Source organism: Lutra lutra, chromosome 17, assembly GCF_902655055.1.
Source record: "Lutra lutra chromosome 17, mLutLut1.2, whole genome shotgun sequence".
Lineage (NCBI taxonomy): Eukaryota > Metazoa > Chordata > Mammalia > Carnivora > Mustelidae > Lutra > Lutra lutra.
Genome location: NC_062294.1, coordinates 43471400 through 43496472, shown reverse-complemented (window position 1 = coordinate 43496472; position 25073 = coordinate 43471400). Strand labels below are relative to the sequence as shown.

At 56.0% G+C, this 25073-nt stretch overlaps 2 protein-coding genes across 5 annotated transcripts; both read right to left on the bottom strand.

Moving 5' to 3' along the window:
* Nucleotides 1-13: 13 nt before the first annotated feature.
* Nucleotides 14-12573, bottom strand: ARHGAP33 (Rho GTPase activating protein 33). Of its 4 annotated transcripts, none has more exons than XM_047709374.1 (22): nucleotides 12411-12573; nucleotides 11586-11691; nucleotides 10417-10514; nucleotides 10254-10338; nucleotides 9807-9887; nucleotides 9566-9703; nucleotides 9059-9151; nucleotides 8404-8526; nucleotides 8238-8315; nucleotides 8088-8154; nucleotides 7945-8004; nucleotides 7704-7856; nucleotides 7518-7620; nucleotides 6530-6674; nucleotides 6368-6450; nucleotides 6176-6283; nucleotides 4702-4847; nucleotides 3909-4062; nucleotides 3678-3823; nucleotides 3520-3594; nucleotides 1759-2433; nucleotides 14-1667 (listed from the first exon to the last, which is right to left on the bottom strand). In XM_047709374.1, exons 2-22 carry the CDS (start codon nucleotides 11610-11612, stop codon nucleotides 400-402), a joined length of 3906 nt encoding a protein of 1301 aa, XP_047565330.1. In that variant the 5' UTR covers nucleotides 11613-11691; nucleotides 12411-12573; the 3' UTR covers nucleotides 14-399. The 4 variants fall into 4 exon arrangements, with proteins under 4 accessions (XP_047565330.1, XP_047565331.1, XP_047565333.1 ...); XM_047709375.1 differs by having other exon boundaries at nucleotides 11586-11667; XM_047709377.1 differs by lacking the exon at nucleotides 11586-11691.
* Nucleotides 12574-14726: 2153 nt separating this feature from the next.
* PROSER3 (proline and serine rich 3) lies at nucleotides 14727-24862 on the bottom strand. The gene is given in 13 exon segments (XM_047709396.1): nucleotides 14727-16024; nucleotides 16026-16095; nucleotides 16205-16286; nucleotides 16375-17320; nucleotides 17496-17683; nucleotides 20316-20455; nucleotides 20573-20655; nucleotides 21371-21477; nucleotides 21585-21712; nucleotides 22552-22754; nucleotides 23078-23174; nucleotides 24234-24298; nucleotides 24448-24862. Coding segments are annotated over 13 exon segments (2262 nt in total). The 5' UTR covers nucleotides 24529-24862; the 3' UTR covers nucleotides 14727-15952.
* Between the last annotated feature and the right edge of the window lie 211 nt (nucleotides 24863-25073).

The following is a 25073-nucleotide window of genomic DNA, read 5'->3' as shown; positions in this document are numbered from 1 at the left end:
ACACTACCGGCCATGTTTTCACTGTTTTTATTCATTAATTTTGTCAGATGGTTTAGTGGGGAGTGTCGGGGGAGATGGGCAGGAGCTGTTCCCCAACCCCCTGTGCACAGGTCAGGACAAGCTGGGGGTTCCTGGAGGGAGAGGGAAGACAGGGTGTCGGCCTAGCCCTCAGATTTGTGCGGGAGCCCCCAGGAGGGGAGATTGGTGGGGGGATGGGTGTGCCCTTCAGCCCGGAGTAGGGAAACTATAACAGGTTAGGGACCCACATCGGAAACATGTTACAAAGTTAGAAACCTGGGGTACGGGTCAGGAGCTCAAGAAAATACAAAACGAGGGATTGGATTGGGTCAATATCAGTGAGGGGAAAGGGAGAGGAGGAAGGTCCCTCCCAGCTGCGGCTCAGCAATAGCTTCGGGTCTGACCCTCAGAGTGGAGGGACCAGCTGGGAGTGGGGTAGGGGGGTGGGGGACCAGCCCCCTCCCTTCCTTGCCCCCCATTCCTATACAAGGACCCTCGGTGGTGCTCGCCCCCCCTCCCATAGGCTGGTGGGGCTGCCCTGTACAGCAGGAGAGGCTCTGGCGGGCCCCACGGTGCAGGTACCCTGTGAGGGGTGTGGGGGCCCCAGGGGGCCCTCTGTTTCTGGGGTAAGCGGGGGGCTGGGGGGCCAGGATCTGAACGGCTCCGGGGGTGTGCAGGAGGGGAGGAGGAGCTGGAAGAGGCGGGTGAGGGACCCCTGGGCCCCAGAGCTAGATTAACATACAGAGGCTCAGGCCGAGTAGGGCGCCTGGTGGGATGCTGGGGGGCTGAGTAGCCAAGGTGGTCCTGGGGAAAGCAGGAAGGAGGTGGTGGGTAGCTGAGCAGGAAGTCAGGGGACCTGTGAAGTGGTGGTGATTGGCCAAGCAGGCCATATGAGGCATTGAGCCTATCTGGGGGCATAGAGCGAAAGGGACTCCAGGACCTAGTGGGGCCAGAGTAGGGGGTTCCCTCACCCGCCTCGATTTCGTAGTATAGGTTCTCTCCCCTGTCAAGTGGTGCAGGGGGACCTAAGGGGCTCCTCCAGACCGGGGCTGGGGAGCTGGGCTGGAAGGATGGGGAACCCAGGGGGTACAAGCCTGGTTTGGGGACCCCAAGGAAGGGCGGCAGGCACTCCCGAGGGGCTGAAGAGAAGCCAGGAGTAGGAACCTGTGGGGGGACAGAATACAGGAACAGAGCTGCCATCTGTGGCTCATCCCCATACCCCCTGCACCCTCCACCTCTCCTGAGCTGAGCACTGACCTGGGCAGGGCCTCTGAGTCCCCTCCTTGAGGTCCCGGGGGGCCGCTGGTTCCTCACCAGGCTCCCGTCACTTTGTTGCCTTGGTAGGGAGGGTGGGGGTCCAGGAACCCAGGCACCTGAATGGGCTAGGGAGTTGGGAGCTGGCCCAACCCCTGAGGTCCCTGGGGGCTCACCGCCCACCTCCAGCGACAGTGAGCGGTGGAAAGGGGAGTGGGGAGCAGAAGGGGTGCTCCCATGCTCCTGTTGGCTCTGTCTCTGGGCCACCTGCTGAGCCCGCTCAGCCAGGGCCAGGGCCATGAGGCGTGCTGGGTTCTTGGGGGGTGGGGGTGGGGCCCCCCCAGGGCGCAGGAGGGACAGGGGTGGGGGCAGCAGCGGTGAATCCATACCAGGACCTACACAGAGAGGAATGGGAAGAGAAGTCAGCCGGGCTTGGGTGCACCTTCAGGGTTCCTAAGGGCATGGGGTGGGCCGAGCAAAACTCACCATGCTGGCCTGGGGCTCCCCGGGGAACAGGCAGGGCCAGCTTGCTGCAGATCTCCTGTTGGCAGGTGTCACTCAGCTGGGCCTCGGCTCCGCGCAGCAGCAAGGGGATGAGATGGGGCCGCAGGCCGGGGCTGGGGCTAAGGGCCGGCGTTGGGGTGACTGAGGCAGGCGTTCCCCCAGCCCCCAGCAGCTCCAGGACAGCAGGTGGCACGGATACAGCCAGGGGTTCTGAGATGTCCAGGGCGGTGGGCGAGGCAGGGCTGGCGGCCCCACGGGGTGAGAGGGCCTGGGGTGTCACCTTAGGTGGGAAGGCGGAGGCAGGGGCTGGGGGTGCCGGGCTGGCGGGAGGTGCCGGGTCGCCTGGTGTGGGGCTGCTGCAGCGAAAGGTAAGGGGATCGAAGTCGAGCCCCCGGAGCCCCTCCAGGCAGCGGGGTGGGCTAAAGTCCAGCTCGTCACCATCATCTAGCCAGGCTGAGGTTCGGTGTGAGGGTGAACCAGAGAGTGCCCCCAGCCCAGCTGCTGAGGATCCGGAGGACGAGGACTCCGAAGAGGAGGAGGATTCAGAGGAGGAGGAGGAGGAGGACAGGCTCTCGCAGGAGCCAGCAGGTGCCGGGCCCACAGGGAAAGCGTCACTGCTGGAGTGGGGTCGCCGGAGCCTGTGCAGCCTCTGGAGGCCTGGAAGGGGGACAGTTAGGTGTCAGGGGTCAGAACTTCATAGGCATATGGCAGTAAGGATAGGGTACGTCACCCAGTGGGCTAGGCTGGGGAAGTTACACGAAGAGGCATTCCCCTGGGTAGGGTCCCAGTGGCTGCAAATCCAGGCGCTGTTCAGACTCAAAGTGAGAAAGGAAAGAGATGGCCAGGCCATGATAAGAATGGTTCTACACCCAAAGGCCAGTCTGACATCTGACAACCACAAGGCTGGTGAGCAGGAGACCAGCGGGACCTCCCGAGCTCTCACTATCACTATCAGGAGTGCAGACGTGACTGGTTTTTTTTTTTTTTGAAAGCAACTGGGCCTTGTCATGTAAAGTTGAACAAGAGCAAGGCCCACAGCACGCCCCTCCCCTCGCTCCTGGGTGCCTGGAACACTCTCCAGAGTGTGGGCGTGCAGGGAGTGCTCCCCACAGCCCCCAAGCCCTCAGGAGGAGGATAGACAAATGACTCGGGATGGGAGAGCCGCACATGAATACCAGAGAGCAGCTAAGAGGCACAAGGCTGAGCAACACTCAGCCACGTGGTTGGCAGTGAGAGGAAAGTTCCGCATCCAGCACCCTTTCTTCGGAGACCTTCAACGTTTACAAAACAGCTAGGACTGTGCCATATGTTACACGGAGGCCTGCAGGGGATAAAATCTTAGAGCAAGGAGATGCTGCCCATGGAATCCAGGGCTGCCTCCGGTGGGGAGGCAGCGGACAGCAGAGGGGAGGAGCTTGCAGCCAAGGGAGTGGGGCTCTTTTAGTTCTGGCCAGTGGACTCACAGGTGGTTGCTTCATTACTTAGATTTTTTTCCAAAGGAGTGAATAAAAACCTGCAAGGGCCCTGCCTGGACCAGTGATCACAGAGCATCATGAACCAAGGGTGACACTTTTTCTAACACACTGAAACTCATGTCAGGATTAGGAACTAAAGAACATCAAAAAGGAACCCCAAACCCACACATTTGAAGTACATTTAGAGGCCGCCCCAGGGCTGCCAGCCCTCCCAGCTCCACTGGGCCGGGCCTGAGCCACCCGGCCGGGCCTGGGCCACGGCGCTCACCAGCCCCGCTGGCCTGCGATGACAGAGACTCCTCGCTTTTGGCAGATCTCAGCGTGACTGTGTCAGGTCGGCCACCTGCGAAGAGGCGCAGGATGGGCTTGGGGCACTCCGGAGTGCCTCCCCTCCACCCCAACTCCCCACCCACTGCAGCCTCTGACCTGAAGGCTGTGGGGGTGCACGGGTGCCCCCCAGCCACGGTAAAGGCTTCTTTCGGGGGATGCTAGGGCCCCGGCCCAGTGCAAAGAAGGTCTTCCAACTGCTTCCCCCTGGCTTTCGCTGTTTCTCGCCTCTCTCCCCTTTCCTCCTGGGGTTTGCGGGAGACAAAAGGAGGGAGTCTGAGGATCTGGGGCCTCCATGCTGTCCCTGTGCTCCCCCAGCATCCCACTCACCTTTCCACAGGTGAAGCTGGGGCCTTGGGAGTGGTGGGCTCGGTGGGAGTCCCTAGCCGGCCCTGGGTCCGAGCCTGGGCTTCCTCCAGCGTCAGCAGGCGAGTGGAAGGGCCACTGCCCGCAAGGGACTTGGGCCTGGGGAGGAGGCAGCGGCCTAAGGAGTTGGGAAAGGGGGCAGCTGTCAGCTCTGGGGGCCTCTCAAGGCCACAGGCAAAGCCAAGCGCCACAGCCCAAGCCCCGGCCCCGCAGCGTGCCCACCCGGGCTGGCAAGGCAGGGGGCCAGGGCGGATCAGGCGGGAATAGGTGGGCAGCAGGCAGGTGAGGAGGAGGAGTGAGGCAGGACGAGCTGATGAGGAGGCAGCTCCCGGCAGCCAGCGGGCGCAGCGGCTCTGGCTTCAGTTACCTCGGGCCAGAGGGCCCTCCGACGTGCTGAATCCTGATTGGGCTGGGGTCCGGGGTAGGGCGGGGAGTCTGGGTGGGGCCGGGGCGGGGTCAAGTCTGGGGACCTCCCACCTCCTCCCTGGTGGCCCCAAGGCCCCAAGAGCCCCCGGGAGCTACAAGGGGTGAAGGAAGAACGATGTCCGGGCCAAGAAGTGGGGATCCTGAGCGTAGGAGCTGAAATGAGAAGGGGGGGGAGGGGAGGGAGAGGCCGGGGCGGGGTCCTCAAGGAGCCAGGAGGGAGGTCCAGCTTCAGTGGGGTTAGGGATAGGGCTGGGAGCCCACCTGCCCTCCCACTGCAGCCGTAACAATGAGGGGGCAGTAGCCAGGACATCAGGGGGTGGGATGGGCATACCTGCAGGGTCGAGGCCAGCAGAGGTGAAGGTGTCACTAAACAACACATCCACATGGGTGAGCAGGAATTCCACCACCACAGACTGCACCCGGACCTCCCGGAAGGCTGCTGCCCCACCCAGCCCCACGGACTCCAGTTCCATGGACCTGGATGGGACGATGGGGAGGGGTGCCAGGTGCTTTGAGCCCAGCTGGCAGGTTCCAGCTAGGCACGATGGGAAGTCAAAGGAAGAAATGACAGTCATCCAATACCTTTGACCTCATCAAAGTGATCATATCCAGAATTGGGTTCTCAACCTTGCCTCAACCCCCTCCCTCCCTGCCTTCCCCATCTCAGTGCTCAGGCCAGTCACGTCCAGGTGATGCTCCTGACCCCTCTCTTTCCCCTCACACCTACATCCAGCCTCTCAGCAATCCCTGTCTGCTCCATCCACAAAAATCTCTCCAGATTCTAAACTCTTCTCCCCCACTTTCCCCACCGTGGCCCAGCCTCCATCCTCCCACTCCTAGACATCACAGCGGCTCCTCCCTGGGCTCCCAGGTTATCCTGCCCCCTGCAGTCTGCTCTGGGCCACAACCAGAGGGAGCCTGTGACCCCCTGTCAGGGCCCTGCAGACTCGGACTTTGCTTCTCTCCTGGCAGAAGCAAAGTCCTTACCGTGACCTGGAACCCAGAAGTTACTGCTCTGGCTGGTCCCCTGTCATCACTCTGACGTTGTCATCTCCTCCCCCTCAACCACTCACTCACTTGCTCGCTCCCTCCTGCCACCCTGGGCTCCCTGCTGGCCCTCCAGCACAGAAGTGCCTTTCCAGCCTCCAGACATTGGCACTTGTGTTCCCTTGGCCTGGTCTGCTCCTCCCCACATGTCCACATGGGTCCCCACCCTCGCCTCCCGCAGGTCTTGACTCAAATGTTACCTTCTCAGTGGAGTCTTCCCCACCCACTTTATTTAAAATTATTAAGCTTCCTTCTCTCTCTTTTTTTTTTTCTTTGTCCTAATAGTTCTTATATCCACCATCTCATGGACCACTTAATTCACGCAGAGCAGAGAGCTCTCCTGTCTTGGTCACCATCAAATCCTCTGGGGCTCACTTCTTATGAAAGCCTCGCCTGCCCCTCTAAAATTTTCAAAATTCCATGGCCACATGCATCTCCTTTCCCTGCTTTGTCATCTTTCTTCTTGGAACTCGTCACCATCATACCACACTCTCTAGTTTTCTTGTTGCTAGCTCATTGTCTGTCTCCCCCATGAAAATGTAAGCCTAGGAGCACACGTTCTTGCTCACTGCTGGGTCCTGGGTCCCTTTTCTGAGAACAAGAGCCTGCACCCAGGGGGTCCTTAGGAAATATGTGTGGAATGAAGTGAAAGAGAGAACAGAAGCTGGGTGGGTTCTGGGTGGGAAGTGTGGGGCTGACTTGAGGCCCAGCTTGTGGAAGGAAGCTGAGGGGGTCAGGCTGGTGGGCTGACAGCTTACCGTAGCAGGTTGGGCGCCCAGACGATGGCCAGGTTGCGGGCATGCATGCTGGTGTTGGCACTGTGTCTTGCCATGCGGGCCAGGTGCCTCAGCAGGTACTCTAGGGTCCTGGGGGTGGCAGTGGAGGACGACACCTGAGCCTCAGCTCCCATGGGACCCCCCCACAGGCCTTCCCCACCCCTTCTGGCTTACCTGTAGTGAGGCGGGGGCAGCTGCTGGATGACATCGTGGACACGCACCAGGCGCTCCTCTTCCCCGGGCACGGACATGGCTTCCTGAGAGGAAGCACAGGCGTGACGGGGGCTGGGCCGGGGCACCCTAGCACCCTCCAACCTTGCCAGCTCCCTTACTCACGCTGAACTTCCCGTAGAGCTGGTATGTGAGCAAGGGATTCGGCAGCTCCCGGAAGTAGAGCTTGCAGAGGGAGGATACGCTGTGGATGTCCTGCAGGAAGGCGGGGCCGGACAGTTCAGGGATCCTCTCACTGTCGAACTCATGCCTGAGGCCACCAGGTAAAGGAGAAGAAAGATTCAGGTCAGAGCTGACCCACCTGGCCATGTTCTTCCTCCACCTCCCAAAGGGTCCACAGACAGAAGCAACTCTCTTCCTGTGCTGGGCTCTTCAGAGGCAGTACCTTACAGAACCCCCAACAACTCTGTGTGCCCTACCGAGCATGACCCATTTTACAGAGGATGACACTGAGGCTCAGGTGGGAGATGCTCCCACTTGTGGCTACCTGAGGTCATCTGAATACAGAACGTGATCACAACGCTACTTCCACGAAGTTGTCCTTCTCCTGGCTTTAAGAGGTCACTGGAAAATGTGGCCAAAATCCTAGCAGCCCCTGCTCAAAACTCTCTGGTGGTGTCCACTGCTCTTGGGTAAATACCATCTCATGTGACCCTTTGCCTCATCTCGCAGAGCCCCAGGCTCCACACTGTCACCTCACGCCTCCTGTTAGCCCCAGGGCTCCTGCCTCACTGCCTCCCACCTTAGACGGTTCACACTGTCCCTCCCCAGCTCAGACCCTCCTGTGGTTACCCCCTTCCTCTGAGTAAAAGGCAAAATCCTAACAGTATCCGAAAGGCCCATTTACTCCAGGGACATGAGCTCCTGCTGCTTTCCCCTGCACTCACTGTGCCTCAGCTTGGCGGTCACTTCCTCAAGAAAACCCTCCCTGGCCCCAGCCCCAGTCCAACCCCACTCTAAGCTCTCCTAACCAACCCCCCCCCCCCCCCCCCCCCGCATAACTCTGTGTCCCCATCACATGGCACAGGGCCTGGAAGAGAGATGATGCTCAGTGAGTGTTTGCGGAAGGAAGGGCTTGGCGGAGGGCCCTCACCGTAGCCTCTGGATGTTGGATGACACTCCTGAGAGCCGGTAGATTCCATCCACCACCCCGTGGGCCTCGATAAACTCAGAGCAGCAGCGAAGCACCTGGGGCACTGGGAGGAAGCAGGGGCTGAGGTCTGGGCAGGCTGCAATGAGGAGGGAGGAGCAGGCTGGGCAGGTGGACATGGGGCCTCACCATCTTGGCCTGAATTACTGAGGTGCTCGCCAAGGTCACAGCCAAACACCCTCTGCCGCAGGATGCCCCGCTGCCGCAGCCGCTGCCGGGAGGGGCGGGAGCGCATGAAGGTTCTGAGGAGGCCCGCCAGCTTCCCACGTGGCCGGGGCACAGCTGTGGGAGTAAAGGCAAGTCACAGAGGGTCAGTGGCGGGTCCCATGGCGGGTGGGGTGGGCAGGGGCCTGGCCTCTTGTCCCATTACCTGAGGTCAGAGAGGAGACACCCTGGGGCGTTGGGACACCGCACTGGGGACCATCGGCTTCTGTGGGGTGAACAATGGGTGGAAAGACTGGATGATGGGCAAAGGAGGCAGGGAGGCCTCCCCATTTTGCCCCTGGCACTTACCCCCCTTTAGTCCTGGACCAGGCCGCTCCGTGAACAGTTCCACACACTCACTGGGGAAGAAACCGACCTGAGGAGGGTTTGGGGTCAGTGAGTGGGCCACCCTAGCTGGCGAGGTGCCCTGGCCCTCCCATCCGCCCGAGCCAGGCTCACCTGGAAGCCTCGTTTGCCCCGCCACCAGCTCCGATCCTCAGTGGGCGGCATGTCGATCACGGAGACAATGTCTCCCACCTGGGAGAGGGATGTTCATTGGAGGGAGGGTCAGAAAGGACAAGGGAAGTGGGGAGCCCAGCTGGAGTCTGCTTCCCCATGGCCTCACCTCAAAGGACAGCTCATCTGGTGCCTGGGCTGTGTACCGCTTGATGACGTGCGCGGCGGCCACTGCGGGGATGTTGAGAGAGGCCTCCTCACTGAGGAGCAGGCGCCGGCCATGGTTGTCCAGCTGAAGTGGGGAGAGACCACGAGGAGGAGACAATAAAGGCAGAGAAGTTTCCTCCAGGCCGGGAGGAGGCCACTAGTTCCCCACCTGAGAGCCTCCGTCAGAGCTATGGGTCAAACACCTAAACTCTTGTCCAACAAAGCCCCTCCTCCCCTCTCATGTCTCGGGACACCCTGGTGCCCTCATCCTCCGTAGCAGACAAGCTCATCTCCTCTCTGAAAACCTCCTGGTTGGAGCCACTGTGGGCCTGATGTTCTAGGAGTTACAGTCAAACCTATTTCTAACTGATAGATCCTGAAATGCTCACATGCGCACAGTCCAATGCCTGCGCTCTCTCTCTCTCTCTCTCTCTCTCTCACACACACACACACTCATTCTCCCTCACAGGCATGTGCCCACACAGACACTGAAATACCAGCGCCTCCTCCACTCTGGCTTGTTTCTTTCCTGCGCCCACACACACTCGCAGACTGGTCCTCACTCCTCAGATGGCCCTCGCTCCCTCCCAGCTCCAAGCCCCCCTTCCCGGGCACACCTCCATCCAGGTGAGCACAGGCCCACAGTTGAGGTTACTGTCCACCAGGCCCGACAGGGTCTCCAGGTACTGCAGCAGCAGGGGTACCAGCATCTGGGGGCAGGTTGTCAGGGGGCTTTTGTGAGGGGACCTTGAGAGAGTTCGCTGCCCTACTCTACTGCCCTAAGCAGGGCTGGGATTCAGGCTGAACACATGGTGCCGCTCCACTGGTAAGCACTGACCTATTTCCGTATCAGTTAGTAAATGGGTTGCCAGGCTCCTGTGTGCCCGCACTGGGCGGGGCCCCACTGACTCTCCCACCGAATCCCCTGGAACACTTCATTATCCTAAAACTGAAAGGAGCCTCCCTGCTGCAGCTTCGTCATGGGCCTCTCCCTTCCGACTGGTTGGAACCTGGGCCATACCAGTGTTTAAGTATTTCACTATCCTCTCTTGACGGCCTCCCACATTGCTCAGGAGGACACACCATAGCTGGGGGACAGGGGGCTGACACAACCAGCAGTTTACCTGGGCAGCCCTGGCACCCTCTGGGGGTGGAGGAAGCTCTGGGAGGCAGGAGAACCTCCTGTCAAATATGCACCGGTGTAGGTGGGCATCCAGGGATCGGAAGTCATCGTAACTTCGGAGAACTGGCCAGGAGCGGCCCTGTGGGGGCAGCAGGGACAGAAAGGGCCAGTAGTCCCATTACACTGAGCTGGGAACCACAAAAACCAATCTGTCAGGCCAGATGAGAAGGGGGTGGCCTCACCTGACAGGTCACCTGCACCCCAAACACCAGCTCATTCTCTCCAGAGAAGCTGGGGCCTTCACGCTCTGGAGACAGCAGGAGCTGCAGAGGGAAATAAAGGCCCAGGGAGGAGCCTCACTTTTGTCCCAGTCCTGATCTTTCCAGGTGGGCACTATCTAGAGATGGGTCTGCAACCCTGGCCTCGGCCTCCCTGAGGGCAGGGCCTGGTGATGTCTCAGAGTACAGCATCCTGGCACAGAGCCTACACCTAACAAAAGGTTAGGTGAATGAATAAAGAAACGAACGAATGAATGAACCGTGCTCCCCTTCCGCCTGCAACTCTTGCCACGGACTGCTCAGGTGGGAGGAGCACCTATTCCCGAGACAGGTTTTAAGGGTAAAGTGGCTGATATTGCTTCAGGGTTGGGGAGGCTCTCTGCCCTCCCACCTGGTGCAAAGCCCTCATACCTGAATATGGCCAAAGTCAACATTCTCGTAGTGGAAATGGGCACAGTCAGCCAACCGGGGGAAGGGACCTCGAGGAGCCGAGAGCCTGGGGGACAGGTACACATCACTGGTGGCTCCTGCATTCAGCCCCCCTCCTAAACTGAACCTCACCCTCATCTCTCACCTTTTCCCAGGCTTTCCCTTCACACTGGGCCCCCCAGTGTGAGGCAAGGGCTGCACTGAGCCCTCCCCTGGGCCATCCAGGCTGTCAGTGCTGCGAGCCTATAGAACAGAAAGAAGAATCAGAGGCCTCCAGAGATGGGAGCAGAGAGACAACGGGAGCATTGTTATCTGTGAGCCTGGGCCCAGAGGCCCGAATTGCTCCATAGGCTGCCCTAAGCATGGAGCAGAAGGGTAGGTCAGGGGGAGGTGAGAACAACTAAGGGTGGGCCTGCTTCTTTGTGTGTGGTCTGGGGTGGGGGGCTGGAAGAGCACAGCCTGAAGGTGAGGGAGGGAGAGCACATGCTGGTACCATCTCTCCCTGTTTAAAGCCCTCCTTTAGCCCCTGCAGAGTATAGTCATGCCCCATGTGCCTCTCCACACCTTTTATTGATGTCTGGACAATCACAGCTCCCATCTTATCAATCTTCCTGCTTCCAACCTCTCCCCTCCTGCCAGCTTCTTCACAGCAAGCGCCAGTATAATTTTCATACCACACATATCTGCCTGTCTCTCCACAGATCATAGACCTTCAACGGCTCCCTGTTATCTTCAAGATAAAGTCTGAATTCTCAGATCTGTTTACCTCTCCAGTCCCATCTTCCCCCTTCAGCCTCCACTCTGGAAGCTTTCAAACTTCTAAGAGTCCAACAAAGTACCATCTTCTCATTTCCTCCTAGGCCTTTGCAAAGGTTGTTCCCTCTGCAAGGAACACTCACTCTTCCTTATCCTTTCCGTAGGTTCCGTCCTCCTCATCCCTCAGGTCTCATCTCTCTCATTCCCTGTCCTGGAAGTGTCAGCCTGCTCTTCTAGACTCCTCTATCCCCTGAGGTTCTCCCATTCCAGCCCTGAGCACTCTGAGAGACCACAGGTGACAAGTCCGTCTCCCCCCCACTGGACTGTGACTTCCCCAGGATCAGCGACCCAGCACAGAGCTGGGCACAGAACTGATGCTCCTCACAAGGAAGGTTGAGCCTAATTCTTCTCTGGGTCCCAGTGCCCAGTCACACAGCAAGAGCTGGGTAAAATCTGATGAGTAAATTAACCAGCAGCCAGATAGGTATTTCCCAGGCCAGGCTCTAGCCACTCCCTCCTTCATATCCCTGCGACCCCAGGTTCATCCTTGGGTCTCACCCTCGGTTCTGTCCCTCTCCAGCCCATGAAGCTCCCCAAGGCAGGACGGGACGTGAATTTCTTTGCGCCTGGAACATGGGCTCTGCCAGGAAGTATCAGGGAATGTCTGTTAAGTGAGCGAATGAGGGAATGAATGGATGAATGAGCCGGAGCAGCATGGTGGGAGAGGGAGATGGTGGGGAGGGAGGGTGAGGACAAGAAGATGGAGAAGGACCCTAGGATCTAGCCAGAGGTACACTGCTGGTGTGGGGTTGGGGTGTAAGGGCAGGGGAGATGCTGGAGAGGCTGAGGCTCAGGCCGATGGAGGGGTAGGGGAGGGTTGATTGAGAGGGAGCAGAACGGAGTGAGAATAAGAAAAGGGTCAGGCTGAGGATGGAGCCGGATGGGGGTGGGGCTCAAGAACGCGAAAGGGGCTGGTGGTAGAGGGGGAGGGGGCTAGCCAGGGTGGGATGGAGGTTGGGAGAAGACGCTGAGGATGGCTGTGGGATGGGGGCTGGAGAAGAACCCAGGAAGCTTTAGCAGGTCCCGGGGAGGGGGCAACCGGCGGTGCGGGTCCTTCCCGGGACTAGCCCATCCCCCCAAGCCTGGGTCCTCGGCCACTGTCACCTCCATCCAGGGCGTGGAAGGGGATGCACACTGAGGGGGCGGGGCCGGGGTAAGAGCCCGGGCCCAAGACCCGACCAGGGGACGAGAGGGACCTCGACGAGGGGTGAGGGGCGGCGCAGGCCGCGGGCTCGGGCGGGGCCGGGGGCGGGGCGCGCGGGGCGGGGCCGCGCGCGGACAGACTGACACGCAGACGGACTGACGGCCGCGTGGGCCCCTCACCACCATGGTAGCGTAGCCTCTTCAGGCGCCGGCTGCGCTCGACCCCTCGCTCGTCGTCCTCGTCGCCGCTGCCGCCGCCATGGCGACACAAAGGGGAGGGCGCGAGCCGCGCGCGGGCGGCTGCAGGCCCCGCCCCTAACGGCTGCCCGTGGCTCCGGCGCGCGCCCCTCGGAGGCGGGGGCAGCGGGGACGCGGCGCCGCTTCTCATTGGCTCCACCCTTGGCCTTAGGGCGACGTCCCGCCCACCTGTCGGGTTTTCATTGGCTTAGGCTTCGGTCCCATCCCTGGCTCGGTGCCTTCGGTCCCGCCCAGCGAAGTTTGACAGCGCCGCGCCCATGACGCTCTTCATTGGCTCTCATTGCCCTCCTGAGACACACCCCTAGGTTCTTTATGCTTTGCTTCCTACACTTCTAACACTAAGCATTGAGCCCTCCCCTTAGTCCATTCTCAGTGACCAGTCCTCTGACACTTTTTTCCCCCTTTGACACTCTTAGTTGGGTTCTTCCATGGCCTCAGAGCTTTTCTCCATCCCCAGGAAGCTTTTCAACGTCTCAATCCTGTAGCTCCAGCTTGTCAGTCCTGACCCCGACACCACCCACAGAATACTGAGGGCATTTGCCCGTGGACGGTTTTCACGGACTCAGATACCCTGCCTGGGACGTTATCCTAGGCACTCTGCGACTCGGCCTTGCCCTCCCCACTGGATATTTGCCCTTGCCTCCTGCTCTACTGCTTCTTACAGGCCGGCCTCCAGCTTTGACTCCTTTTCCCTAGGAACTGGTTTAGCCCGCAATGCCAGAAACAAGACCACACCTCTCATAAAGCCAGTCCCAATCGTTCCGCCTCTGACTTGAGCCAGACCCAAAAAAGGCTATTAACAACGTCCTTTCCAAGAGAACTTTCCCCCTGGTCGTGTTCTCAACAGGGGCCCTCACCTCAGAGAGTACCGCTTTGATTTATTCACTCTTTCAAAAACTCTAGTTACTTATTTTGTGGCTACATCAGTAACTAAAACAAGGGAAAAGATATCCTGCTCACATGGGGCTCAAAAGCTGGTGGGAGAAAACAATGAACAAAATATTCAAAAATATAGCAAATCAGAAGGTGATAAATTCTAAGGATAAAAAATTAAGCCAGGATTGGGGAAAGGGAATGCTGAGGAGGGGTCAATTTAGAGTTACTTATTTCAGCTTATTGAACTTGCTGACTTCACTCCCATTGCAGGGATTTCTTACATGATGTTCCCATTGCCTGCAGTCTTTAAAATGACTGCAAATTCCTTGACACTGCTTTCATGAAAAGCTGGAGTCTGTGTCCTCTACCCCTTGAATATGAGCAAGACTGACAACTTCAACCAACAGAGAATAGTGGAATTGACGTGCTATGTCCGAGGCTAAGTTGCAAAAAAGCAATGCATCTTCCTTTTTGTCTGCTGGAATGACTAGCTCCAGAGCTTTGCGGCATCATGTGAGAAGTGCACCTATGGCCAGGAAGCCATGCTTTGAGGAAGCCCAAGCCCTGTGGAGAGACCATGTGTAAGCACCACAGGCTACAGTCCCATCTGAGCCCAGCCTTGGAGTCATCTGAGCCCTGGTGCCAGACTTGTAAGTGAAGAAGCTCCAGATATTCTGTCCCTGGCTGTCAAGTCACCTTTGAGTCTTTCCAGTTGAACCCCTAAACATCATGGAGCAGAAATAAGCTGTCCCCAACTGTGCCCTGTCCGAATTTCTGATTCACAGAATCCATGAACATAATAAAATGATTGTTTTATGCCATTAAATTTTGGGGATGATTTATAATCCAGCAATAGTAATTAGAATGGCCCTTTGTCAATGAGTTAATTCCTACCTGTCTCAGCTTAAGCGTAACTTCCTCAGAAATTCTTCTAGGCTCCAGTCACCCCCAACTAGATCAAGTTCTGCTACTATAAACATCTTTCATTTCTCTTTATATCTAAACAGCAATTTCCTTTTTTTAAAATGTCATTTAAATGTATGGTTTGTTCAAAAAGGCTGAAAACAAATATATACCATGTCTATGATATACAGAGCTACTTTTTAAAAAAGATTTCTTTCTTTCTTTATTTGAGAGAAGGAGCACCAGCAGGGAGAAAGGCAGAGGGAGAAGCAGCCTCCCTGTTGAGTGGGGAGTCTGACACGGGACTCAATCCCAGGATTCCAGGATCATGACCTGAGCCAAAATCAAATAAACACTTATCTGACTGAGCCACCCAGGAGCCATCAGAAGCTACTTTTAACAGAAACCTGTTCTATCCTCCCTTTTTAATAAATACAGATATCAAAATAATCCTAATAATAAATTCTCCCAATATTTTATTATGAAAAGTTTCTAACATATAGCAAAGTTGAAGAATTTCACAGTAGACACCCATATACCCACCACTTAGATCCTACCACCGACATTTTACTGTATCTACATTCACCTATTACTCTATTCATTCTATTCCAATAGTCTCACTATTTTTTTGGATATATTTCAGAATAAATAAGATATTGGTATACTGTCCCCTAAACACTTCAGCATGCATATCTTTAACTAGAGTTCAATATTTGTTTTTATTTTGAGATCAACTCTACCTACAATAAAATTCAGAATTTTCACTGAATCTTGACAAGTGCATACACCTGTGTAACCAAAATCCCTCAGTAGGGCAACTGTACTTTTTACATGGCAGCCCAGGGCTCCAAAGCACACAAAACAGAGGGGATGCTGGGCCACCAGATGGAAATTGTATCATCTTTTCTAATCTGGTTTAGAAACTTAAAGCAGTGTCATTTCCTCTGTATTCTATTTGTTGAGGCAGTCCCCAAAGTTCTACCTAGTTTCAGGGAGAAGGGACACTGACTCTACTTCTTAATGGGAAGTGCATCAAGGAATTTACAGGCAAAACAACAGGTTTTTCAAAAGTCCAGACAGGTGAAGCTAGATGAGAGCACCTGGGAATGAATACATACAGTTAAGGCCAGGGACCTGGGATATCTTCAAGGGACAGGCTGGGCCAATGACAAGGTGTGACCAGAGAGGTGAGGAGAAGGGTGGGGCACTGGGAAGAGGGGAAGGAAGTGTTCCAAGGAGAGAGGGATGAGCACACTGAATGCTGTTGTGGGCTCAAGCAGGCTGCGGACTGAGGACTGACCATTGTCCAGCACTCTGATGACCCCATTAGCTTCATTAGCCCAGAACACAGCCCTTTGGTTTCAGCTGAGTCAGGAGGGTCCGCTTCTGAGCTGAGAGTCAACTAAGGTCTCAGTCTTGCCTGAAATCTGGCCTGGAACCCCTCCCCCTCTCCGGACCTCAGAGAGGATTCCTCAGAGGGGAAACGGGAAGAGATTTTGTGCCAACTGTGCCAACGGTCGGTGGGGAACTACAGTGGGGGTGAGGCAGGGGGTGGATTGGGGCGGGAGGGAGCTATTTCTCTAAATTAGCATGACCCTCAGCCTTTCCTGAACAACTTTCTCAGAGACAATCAGTAACGTGAAAAAAATAATATATTGTGTTGGGAAAAACATAATTTATACAATTCAATGTCGTCTGGTCTCAAGAGGAACTCCTTCCCTCTGCAGACGCCTTCCTGGGGACCTGGGGGGGCGACCTGGTTGGAGGAGACCAAGTCCCTGGGTCTCCAGTGTGCTCCAGTAAGAGGCATAGTTGGGCGTCCACTTTCCTGCAAAAAAAGCCAGGATAGTAGAGGCTCAGGTTATGTGCTCAGGATTGGAGTCTGGGGTGGTGGATGGCTCTGGGAACGGGGTGTTGTATATCCCGGCGACGGTCACCTTTTCTGGCGTCTCAGCTCGGACCTCTTAACTCTTAGCAACTGAAGTACCGGGTCGTCCTGGAACTCGCTGCCGTCAGAGTCTAGGGGGGAAAGGGCGAGCGCCAGGATGTCGACTCGTAAGGTGCTGGACTGCCCTCCAGATCCGCGCAGCCACGCACATCAGCTCACCTTCCGCCTCCTCTAGAAGTCGGGCAGCCTGGCAGAACAGATCTTCTGAGGGGGTGTGGCCAGCAGCAGAAGAGGGAGCCGCAGCCGCCTTGAGAGACCCCGCCTTGAAGGAAGGGGGCGGAGCCCTGGCGCCAGGAAACGCCTCCTCAGCTGGAGTGGGCGGGACCTTAGGCGCTTGACACCCAGCTTCAGCCAAGGGAGTGTCTTTGTCTTTCCTAGGCTCCCACACCGCTAGGGGGAGCGTGGCCTTGGCTTTCCGAGACTCGGCTTTAGACCGACTTCGCAGAGTTTGTGCCTTGGGAAATCGTGATCCAGATAGAGGGGGCGTGACCTCTGAGCGATGTGGCGCAATCTTGGTTTGGGGCTGTGTGGCTTTGACTTTCAGAGATTCACCCTCGGGTAGAGGTGGGTTCTCAAGGTGAGGAGGCGTGTCTTCCAGGCCGTCGGGGAAGAGCCGAGCCGATACTACTTGGCCCAGGGCGCCTCTGAGCTGGGGACCAGGCCCCTCGTCAGCTGCCAGGACTGCCCCAGCCGACTCCTGGCACCGGGCTCTGCTACTCTGAGGCTTGGGGCCCTGCCTCTCGGGCTGGGCGGGACAGCCTGGAGCAGGAGTGGGCGGGTCCTGGGGGGCGGCTGGGGGCGGGAGGGTGGAAGCTGCGGGTGCCGGGGTAGAGGCGGGGGGCAGGGAGGTGGCAGCCAGAGCCACAGGGGTTGACGGCGCAGGAGGAATGGCCCCGAGAGATACCCAGGGACCAGACTGCGGGGCCCAGAAGAACCCATGGGGGCTGGGACCCCAAAAGATGTGTGGAGAGAACCCTGGGGGAATAGGAGATCTCTCCATATAGAAGGCCTCCAGGGGCCCAGGTCGGGCCACACTGGCCCAACGTGGGACGCAGGGAGGCTGGGTTCCCAGGGAGCCGAGAGTCTCTGCAGGGGCAGAAAGGGCCTGTAGACAAATGGGGGCAGGGACGGGAAAGGGAGAAAAAGGGCAGAGGGTTCTTCAGTCCCTTTCTGGCTTCCCCTTCCTCCAACTTCCCTTAGCATCCCTCCCTCCAGCCCCCTCAAGCTCCCCACCTCATTCCCCAACCCTCACCCCTACCCCCACCCCTGCCGAGTCTCACTGGAGTGGTGAGGGCAGGAGTCTGGGGTAGTACCCAGGTTCCATCACCCTGCCCTCCTAGAGCCTGAGCCCGAGCCCGTTCAAGCTTCCGCCGCTGCCGCCACTGGTATAGAATGTCATCCTCTGGACGCAGGGGTGCCTGGGAGGAGACCTGGGCTGGCGCAGGGATGGAGGCAGGCGCTGGTGTTGCTGTGGGGTAAGTAGAAGGAGGAAGGGTAAGGCCACGGGCTGGTGTGATGAGCAAACCAAGGACAGCCTGTGCATACCCCCTCTGACTGTACCAGAAAGGTATTCAGACAGGCTCTCCAGATAATGTCCCAGCTCCTCTCCCAAGCAGGAAGTGAGAAAGGGAGCAGAGTCAGAGGCAAGAGCACTCATGGGCTTCTTAACCTGTCGTCATTCAGTTCTTTATTCATCAGCAAATATTTATTGAGTTCTTCCTATATGCCAGGCACTGTTCTGGACATGGTGTTCACAGCAGTGAACAAGAAAGATTCTCCAGAATCTGCCCACTTCTCCCTGTCTTGACTGCCATTTCCTGAGGCCAGCCCCACAGCAGGATCTTCTCTAGTCTACTTCTGTCCTCCCAATCTGTCCTGTCTAACCCCCCACACCCCTCCACACCCCCCACAGCCAGAGGGAGCCTGGGAACACCTGAGTCAGGTCAGGGCCCTCCTGGATTGGAACCCTCCCCTGTCCTGGTAAAAAGCAAGCTTTTGCATTTGTGCTTCCCACTGCTTGGAGTGCTGTTCCCTCCTGGATGCACACGGTTCCATCCCTCCCATGCTTCAGATCTTTACTCAGTATCACCTTCTTAGGGGGGCCTTCCCTGGCCAGTCTATTTAAAACTGCAACAACTGCCAGCCCATATCCTCTTTCCTGTTCCAGGTTCCTTCTTAGCTCTTTCTGCTTTCTAACATATTCAGTGTGATACTTCTTTGCTTGCTTCTCTCTCCCTATGCAATGGCAGCTACCCAAGGACAGTGGTTTTCGTCTATCTGACCATCACTACATCTGCAGTGTCAAGAACAAGGCTGGTGCCATCAGTATCTGGGCATAAATGCCAAAGGAACTATTTATTATATTGAACTGCAGGGTCCAGGGATACAGCAGTGACCCAGGGGAGGGCCATAGGCTGTCCTCAGTTCAGTGGGGCAAATGGACGTTATTCTGAGCACCCAGAGCATAACTTCATCGGTCAAGATCAAGCTCTATGAAGCCCCACCATCTGATGCTGCACAGAGAAGGGGGTGTCATCCTGGATCTTTCTCTCTCCCACTCCCTTCTGTTTCCTGTGACTCTACTTCCAAAGCTGGCCCCTTCCCTCTACTCTATTCCTTAAGCTCTGGCCCAAGAGAAACTACCAGCATCTCTCACGGTGGGGCGGTAGAGGGGGAGTGGAAGGGGGTGACAGCAGCCAGAGGGAGTCTGTTACAACCCAAGAAAGATTGAATCCCTCCCTGCTCAGAACCCTCCCATGGCTCCCCAGTACTAAGATAATGACCAAATGCCTCCCATGCTTCTATGGCCCGATGTAATCTGACCCCTGCCAATCTCTTCCACCTGACCCCATACTACTCTCAAACACCCGCGCCCCTGCCTTTTCTAGTCCATTATCTGCACCGTGCTCCCTTCCACCTTAGGTCCTCCGTATATGCTGCAGGGGTGTTGTCCCCACCTTCGTTGTTCAGGTCTCCACTTAGCACCTCTTCCAAGAAGGCCTTCTCTGACTTCCCAGCATCACCGTCCTCTCTTACAGGGCCCTCATTTCTGCTTACATTTCACATGTGTTTGTGGGGTTATGTGGCTACTTTCTGGCCCACATGGTCCTATGAGGACCATGAAGGTGGGACCACACCTTCCAGGATTCCACCTGGTTCACTCCCCAAGTCCCCTCCCAGGGCCTCATCCACAATAGATATTCAATGCTTTTTAGATGAAAGGATGAGTAAATTTAAAGGACAACTCACGAAGTAGATACTAGCTTTATCTGCATTTTGCAGATGAGAACACTGAGGCTTAGGAAGGAGAGGTGAATGAAAGGTGAGGTGAAGCTGAAAAGAAGCAAAGAATCAGACAAGCGAGAGCTCCGCCAGGATCACATACCACGCAGGTGCACCTGTTTTCTGTGCCTGCCTGTCCCCATTCACTCGAACCCCATGGGACATGGACAGGATCTGTCCTGTGCACCACTGCGTCCCAGGACCTGGCCATGGAGTAACAGTAATCCAGGTCCATAATCCCATCTCTGAAATCTGAAGACTTCAGGTGGCCGGAATTAGGAGTTCAACAATTTGCCTGCTTCGGCGAAATCACATCGTATGTCCAGCACCAGCAGAGGGCTGGCTCAGAACCCTAGACTGAAACACATTAGTATTTGGTTGAACAATATGAAACTGTCCATACTCAACCATCTTTTACTAACAAGGACAAGTTTCCTGTGGTTCAAGGTAACACAGCCATAGCAAAAAGTATGTCTATTCACCCTCAATGAGATACAGAGAGATGATAAACAGCCTTCATATTCTTTTGGTCAGATTTTGCTGTCCAAGCAGGTACAGGGCCAAATGAGGAAAAAGCCTTCAGATTTTGGAAATTTGTGTTCAGAACTGCAAACAGGAGGCAGAGAGAGAACGTGCCATGTTAACAACTGGTACTGTGAGGACTGTTGCAAGAGCTCCCTGTACCCTCAACTCATTTATTGCTGATTTAAAACTTGGAGAAACAGAGAGGCCCAGAGAGGCCCCAGGTCACATAGCAGGTAGATGTCAGAGCTGGGATTCACATCCAGTCTCTTCTCGATCCTTGCCTCAGAACTTACCATGTGCCTTGGGGTCAGAGCCCTTGCTGAAGTCAGGGGTGAAGGTCACGGAGAAGGGAGAGAGGCCATCAGAGCTGACTGGGAATGAGGAGCTGCTGGTATCGCTAGGGCTTAGTGAGGAGGCAGAGATGGATGCCTTGCTGTAGGGAAAAAGCACAAGCAAGGCAACAGGGGTCTCAGAGTCAGTGGGCGGGGCCTGGAGCTGGCGGAGAAGGGGGGTGTGGGGGCAGGAGGATGGGGGCACGGAAGGCACCTACCTGTGTCTGAGCAGCCTGGCAGCTCTGCTCTGTAGGCTCAGTGTCTCCAGGTCCAGCAGGGATGAGTTCCATGTGTTGAGGCTCTGTGAGGGAAGAGGGATTAGAGGCTAGCCCCATCTTAAAGGGTGCTGGGAAAAAGATTTTGGACACAAGACCTGGAGTACAGGTCTGTGTTACAGCTGATAGGCTCACATGCTGGTAAGCCATCTAAGGAATCCACTCCTCTCCCCAGGGAAGGGGGATACAGTTTTCCTCTGGGGATTAACACCCCTCCTTGTAGTCATTATTGTGGGAGAAGGGTTGACCCCACATTCCTGACCAGGCCTGGCTAATCACAACAATCTGTCCTCTGATTCCACAGCAACTGGCTCAAAGATAAACGAATAGCAAAAAGGAAAAAAAAAAAAAAAAGAATGAATGAATGAGAGTAAGCTCTGGGGCTCTGGATGGAACTACTGGAAAATGCTCCTCTTTCCACTAAAGTGATTATGTAAGCTAGAAGCCAAGAGTCACTGGGGACACGTTCTCTACTTCAAGGGGAAAGCCTGCCTGAGACTGAGCCCAAGAAAGAGGAACAGAGAGTCAAGAGAGTCAAGTTCCTCCTAAAACCATTTAAACACCTGCATCCAGCCATGCCTGAAAGCATATACATTTGGATTTCTTGATTGCATGAGCCAACAAATCCTCCTTTTTTCTTTAAGCTTCCTTGAATTGGGGATCGACTCTGTAATTCTATCCTAGGACTGGTGGTGTCAGTTCAGGTACACAGGGAAGAAAGTAGATGAGAATATATATCACCTGCTTCATTTCCTCAAGGGGGGCCACAGCCTTAGCCTGAGATGCACTGGCCACCTTGGCAAGAATTGGGACTGCTGTACTGGGTCTTCCTTCTGGTTCATTGGCTCCTGCTGAGAAGCCCCAGTTGATTTTTAGGTAGGCATGGGGAATGTCTGCTGGGGGCATTGATCAGGAAAGGTTTTAGGCCGGCAGTGGACAGGACTGAAGCTGGTACCTGCAGCAAGTTGACTGCTGGTGTCTGGAGATTCAGGCCGGAGCCACCAAAAGTCAGCTGGGGTTGGGCCTGCAGGCTGGCGCTCCTCTCGGCTGGTGGGCTGAGCCTGACGGAACCGGTTTATGTACCTGTGAGCATCAGAGAATGGGAGGTGGGTGAACGAGGAGCGCCAAATAATAATAACAATAACAATAGTGATGTTTATCAAATACTTTGGCAGTACCTCGTGCTTGTCCCTCAACCATCTGTTCTCTCTTCTAGAGTAATGCAGTATTATATAAGACCGTATAATACTAGGCCCATAGCCACTCTCCCGCAGATACATTTCTCAGAGGTCCCTACAGTTTTATGGCCCCATAACTAGGTTCTTGACCAGCAGGGTTTGGAGATGAGGAGATGTGATTCTGGAAAGTGGATGTGGTTGGGAGCCATTCTGGTTCATAAAGGAAAGGGCAACAGCCTAGTGATGGGAGGCAACAAGACAGGAAGCAAACCATGTCCCTGACACCTGAGCCGGAGGCTGCCGTGTTGGCCTTCGTTGCTTCTGCCTGGACTGTTGCGTGAGGGAGAAATAAATGCTCTCTTGATTAAGCCACAAGTAATTTGGGGCTGTTTGGTAGAGCAGCTGAACTTGGATGCTACAAATCCAAGGGCTCACTATGTGATAGCACTGGTTCTAGATACTTTATAGACAGTAACTCATGGAAAGCTTAAAACGGCCCTAGGGGATATATGCTGTTAATACCCCCAATTTACAGATGAAGAAACTGAGGCCCAGATCGTACAGAGGGTAAGTGACAGAGCTGGGATTTGAACCCAGACAGCCTACCTCCAGACCTCTTAACAGCACACATAAAGCGTGTTCCTAAAAGTGTTGCATAAACAACTCTTGCTATGGTGATTATTATGGGATGCCTACCCCCTCCTGATCCAAACCCTTCTCTCCCCCAGGGCTGCTGGGACTTACTTGGCCACCACGGACTCCCTGCTGTCGACCAGGGTGGGTGACAGAGAGGTTCCCATCTGTCCTTCAGTGGTGCTGAGCGGGGAAGGGCTTTCTGAGCTGGATGGCCAGGACTCTTCAAACAGTTCAGAGGAGTTGGGACCTGTGGCCAGAGCCTTCGGAGCTTCTGGGGGCCTGGATCTCTGGGACCTGGATGGGGCCAGGGTCTAAGATAGGGAGGTAGGGAGAGAAGAAACTGAGGGTGGATGGGTCATCCCTGTAGGGGAATGAAGGCACACGTGAAGTTTGTCTTAGTCGAGTCGAGAGGGGAGGAAACATATCCCACAATGGTTACGACTTAGAGTGACTGGGGGCTACAACAGGGGATCCAGATGACAGAAGACTGGGTGAGGACAGAGCCATGGGGAGGGGAGGAGGGACTGTCTCTTAATCTCTCACCCCTGTCTCTCATCACATGTCCTCCTTCCCTCTGGTTGTCACTCCCTCACCACTGGGCTCACACACAGCACTCTCTATGGAGTGTCCTCACCTTGGGGTGCCAAGTCTGGCTTCCAGATGGCCAATAGTGGCTTTGATCCAGGGCAGTATCCTCAAGGGGGCTGTCTTGGATGGAGAAAACTGGCAGACTGCAAGAGGAGAGTGAGTTTGGCAGGCAGAGCCTTCCTATTGGGGGTTGTGGGGTGGTCAGGTTTCAGGGTTGGGAAGAGGAGGGGAGAACCAAATTACCATTCCCATAGATTCCAGGAAGAGATGAACTATAATTCCCATGAAGCAGTGCTGCACATTCAAGATAATGATACTAGAGGCTCCATTACCCACCAGCCCTTGGGGGCAGTCTCAGAAAACCAAGAACTGCCAACTGGTGGTTCTTAAGCCTGAATCCAATAAAGGAGCGTTTTAAAAATACATATACACGGTCCTCACCCCAAGCCGAAAAGAATCATACTATCTGGAAGCGGGCTAGTCATATGTATCTCTTCCGCACCGTCCCAGGTGATTTTGACGTGGAGCTCGGGTTGAGAACCACGGCTAACCCCTTACACTGTACATTTCCCATAAAGTCCTGGGTACACTAAGGTGTAAATGGTAAAAGGACTACAATCCCCAAAAGCAACTGGGCTCCGTCTAAGCAATAAAGTTAAAAACCAACACCCACAGGAATCTGGGGCAGTTTTAAAATTCAGAAATTTAACTCCCGAGATGACACTGGACACCTGTGGAGGAAAACGAAAAGCCCTTGGAGCTACTTGGAAAGCGGAACGTAAGACGCTATGGGACCCCGAGATGGTGAAGTCCAAAGCTGGCGCTGCCGGCGGATGTGGAACATCTTGGAAGTCGTAGTTCCAGTGCGGTTTAAAAATAGAGACTCCGGACCCTAGCAAACCGGACCCGACGCTGGGTTCATCTCACTCTAGGTCCTCCCCAGGCCTCCTGGGGTCCCCGGGAGGAGGATCGGCCTCACCTGCGATCCATCCAGCAGCTACCTGGGCGCTTCCGCCAGCTCCGCTCCCTCACTGAGCTGAGCCTCGGTGCATCTTTGTTGCTTAGCAATGCCTGGCTAGGCCCGCCCCTCTCCCGGAGTGCCCGCGCGGGAAGAGAGCGGCCTCCAGGGCGACCAATGATGGAGGATAAAATAAAAGTAACTGGGAAGCGGCCAAAGGGAGATGTCGCACAACTGGCCGTACCTTCGGCCTAACTGAGAGGGCGTGTTTGATTGGAGAACCGTAGCGCGCAGCAGTAATTGGCAAGCCTGTGAACCAATGGAAAGGATCCGAGGGTGAGCTCGCTGTTAGCGGGGGGGTCATAAAGTACTCTCTTTCCAGCCGTGGCAATGGCCACTCCCACTTTTGCTGCCGAAAGCTTGTCTGGATTCCAAAGTAACCACCGTTTCTCGCGTACAGGGCAAATCGGGGAGTCTGTCGCCTCTCTAACTGCCGCCCCTCCATCAGTCGCGCCAGCCAACCGGTCCCGCGGAGTCATTAACCACTTCCCGTCTTGCTGCAGGAGCAGCTGGTTGCGCTAAGTGCCAGGCCTGGGCTCCTAGCCGAGGTGGTGGGATCAAAACGAGCTATTTCGGGCCCGGCGCGCGGCCCCTGGGGGGCCAGCCTGGACTGTTCGTGCCCGCGCCCTCTGGCCGCTGCTCACCTGGCAGACCCCGCTACCCTGCTCACCCGAGGCTGAGTCAGAGGCCCCGAATTAGGCCCGGCTTGCTGGGGGGCTGGGCCCAGTGTTCTGCTGAGATGGGAGTAGGGTCTGTTCTGTGTCCTCCTGACAGCCTGGCTGGCTACCACATTCCCTGTACCCAAGAATCTGCTCTTAAGACCGCCGTCTGCGTCATCCCCAGGGCTGCCTGCGGGGCGGGAGTGAATTAAAGGGACTGCGAACTCTGCGGTGGGGTTTTCGGGCCCTGGGTCCCAAATGCTGCGCCGTCAAGGCTCCGCCTCCTCAGCCTTAGTTTCCCCATTGGGAAAGCGGGGGATCACCTCTCTGGCATCCAGCAGGCGCTTAATAAATGGCCAAGTCAT

Coding starts and splice junctions, on each gene's coding strand:
- ARHGAP33 (XM_047709374.1), bottom strand. CDS start 11,612: ATGGGCTGGAGAGGGACAGAACCGAGG. Junction 7,857..7,944: donor TGTCTCCTCTCTGACCTCAG/GTAATGGGACAA, acceptor TTACTCCCACAG/CTGTGCCCCGGCCACGTGGG. Junction 6,675..7,517: donor TCCAACATCCAGAGGCTACG/GTGAGGGCCCTC, acceptor TGGTGGCCTCAG/GCATGAGTTCGACAGTGAGA.